The following is a 3,135-nucleotide window of genomic DNA, read 5'->3' on the forward strand; positions in this document are numbered from 1 at the left end:
ACGCGATGGTATCAGATTTTGGGAACGTTCAATCTTAAACTTCACACATTAAACAATATATTAGATTTAACAAACATCAATCAACTCTGAATATTTAACAATTTTAAGCTTAAAAATCAAAATTTAATGCGTGTGATTTAAACCAACAGTTTGAAAACCAACTTACTGAAGAAATTAACTTATTGTTGAAGTACTAATATATATTATGTGGCAGGCGTGGTGTTGGGATTGCTTGCAACTTTTGACGCTTCTTCAATACCACTCCAACTGAATAATCCATGTCCACTTCCTGAGCGCCCAATTCATCTGTAAGACTCCACTCAAAGGAGTGAATCAGCGAAGCCAAAATCAAATGAAGCATTTTATCAGCCAGAGGAAGCCCCAGGCATATTCTTCGCCCTGCTCCAAATGGTATGAGCTCAAAATCTTGCCCTTAATGTCCTTAAACTTATCACCCTCCAAAAATCTCTGTGGCATAAATTTGGAATGCTCCTTCCAGACTGTAGGATCCCTTCCCAGTGCCCACACGTTAACCAAAACCTCCGTGTCTTTGGGGATCAAAAATCCCTCTATTTCACAAAACATGGAGGCTCTGTGAGGGATCATAAGAGGACCCACTGGATAAAGTCGAAGAACTTCTTTCACCACTGCATGGAGATAAGGCAGATGGTTTATGTCAGATTCTTCCACTCTTCTATGGCGACCCACGCTATCATCCAGTTCCACTTGGATTTGTTTCAGTTTATCTGGATTACGAATGAGTTCCGCCATCGCCTATTCTAGGGTTGCAGAAGTAGTATCACTACCGGCTGAAAAAAGTTCCTGCCAGATCGAAAACAACGTACTTTAAACACACTAAAGTAGGTGGAAGAGAAAGAAGGCTCTTCTTCTTTCTTCTCCATAGCATGGGTACAGAAAAGCAGAAACACTGCTAACCAGCATAGAAAACCAACACGCCAGTTGCTTATCAATGAGAATATAGGACGACTCGTTTGCCTCTAGTCTCTTAAAATAACACATCCATGTATTTATGGCCAGCCTTAAACAGCACACACAGCCTTTGACCGCTTAGGTGGCTGTGGGCCCAGTCTTTTGGACGTCGCCGTTAACTTTCGAATTCGCAGTGTTCCCGCCTAGAAGTTTCATTGTACGCAACAAACAGGTTTCTGTCAGTTTTTATTTGCAGTGTACTCCCTGCCTATGCCAAAATGGGAGCTTCGGAACACAGTAGACATACATCAAAGCATATTACAGTCGGAAATGCTCTGGTAGATATGAATGCAAAAATGTGGAAGCGTAGACAAGGCACGAGAACCGTTTGACAGAATGCCCCAAGAAATGATTGCAGGAATTATTCAGAAAGTGCGTTTGATGAAAAGCGTTTAGATACTTCCAACCGAATACGATTAGCAGGTGTAAAGCTTTGCCAACAGCCCCCTCAGCCTGTGCGAAAATTTGAGCTTTGGAATAGGGTATGGACATCCATCAATTTTGTCACGTGGTGTAGCTGCAATTGCCCTGTGCAGACATGTATGCTTAGACAAGCCATGAGAACTGTGTAAACTTAGGGTTAAATCAAAACCTTTAAAACTTATTACTGTTATCACAGATTAGATCATCTTACCATTTTCAGGTTCGATCTAAACCATCCACTCTTTCAATATAAATTCAAAAGATTAGTTTGGGTTATCCATTTTATTATAAATCAATCATTAATTAGTCATTTCTTGTATTTTTTTTGGTTGGTATTTGATTATTTTTATTATTTGTTTCTATTTTTATTATTTTCTTAAAATTTAGTTTTTAAATTTGGAAAAAGATTACACATACAATTCACATTCAAATGTGCATTTGTTAATTTGTATTTGTGCAACTCACTCTTAGTAAAACAATTTAAAGATTATTTTTAGTGACCACATATAATATGCAAAGTATAAGCTACCAAAATTTAGATAAAATATGTGTATTCATCAATTAAATATAGATTTAAATCATAATTCATGCTATATGTTTTACCCTTAATTTTATGAAATCATTTTATTAGTCTCAAAAAATATGAACAATTGAATATAAGTTTTGGTTCAGCTTTGTCAAACTCTATGATAAATGCTAGCTATTGGATATCATAATTAGTGGTTTGAAGGGGACATGTGAACAAATGTAAATAAAATAGTCTCTTAATTTTTGAATTTCTCAATTTCTAGAGCAACTAATACTTTCTAAAGAGGTCTCCTATAAATACTATTTATTCCCAAAGATTGAAGGATTTATTGGATATTAATTAACTTGGTTTTTTTAATTGTATGACTCACTTGGCAATTACTTTTCAACTATCCCATAGAATTTAGATTTTATTCTAACTTATTTAGCCTTCTAATTTTAAATTTCAAGAATGACTATGTCAAATATTTAGATAATGTCAATATTGATACATGCGATGCTTTAGTTGATCCAATGTAAAAGAACTTCTTACAATAATCTAGGATATTTTTCTCCCATTGTCATGAGATTTCTATGAAGTTTGAACTTAAACAAATTTCTACTAAAATAAAATTGTTTATCGAAATTCTCTATTGATTTTGTAGTTGCAAGACATTATGAGCAATCACTAACTTCTTTGATCAGTTAGAGGTAAAGGTTGTTCTTCTTGATTGATTGAATGGTAGCGAGGAATAGACCTCGGAGCTTCTATTTTGAGTACATTGGGAAATGGTAGCGAGGAATAGACCTTGGAGCTCCTATTTTGAGTACATTGGGAAATAATAAATGATCACAAGCTGCAATCAAATATTACGGACATCCATCGAAATCTGGACGGGAGAAAAATTTGAATTTTAGTGTTAACAGAAACGCAAATGGACGAGTGTAGAACCTTGACAAAAGGGATGGGCCCACAACAACCACCTAAGCGGTCAAAGGCATAGTGTGTGATGTTTAATCCATCCCTGTATTTATTCTTCCGCAAAGTTTTATTTAGGTTTTCAATAATTAGTGGTCATACCCGAAACCGCCTAAAAAAACATACATTAAGCTTATATTTTTGGCCTTAAAAATGTTAATGCTCAGAATTGACTGACACTTCTATGCTTTAAAGTGTTAAACACTTAGAGTTGACTAACGTTCTCTAGGCTTAAT

General features: G+C 35.4%; 1 protein-coding gene across 1 annotated transcript; it reads right to left on the bottom strand.

Annotated features, from left to right (window-relative positions):
• Positions 1-348: 348 nt before the first annotated feature.
• On the bottom strand, positions 349-771 carry LOC131067922 (cytochrome P450 76C4-like). Its single transcript, XM_058003084.2, has one exon. The coding sequence runs from the start codon at positions 769-771 to the stop codon at positions 349-351; it is 423 nt and encodes a 140-aa protein (XP_057859067.2).
• Positions 772-3,135: the final 2,364 nt, after the last annotated feature.

The sequence above is a fragment of the Cryptomeria japonica genome, chromosome 6 (assembly GCF_030272615.1).
Source record: "Cryptomeria japonica chromosome 6, Sugi_1.0, whole genome shotgun sequence".
In the NCBI taxonomy this organism is placed as follows: domain Eukaryota; kingdom Viridiplantae; phylum Streptophyta; class Pinopsida; order Cupressales; family Cupressaceae; genus Cryptomeria; species Cryptomeria japonica.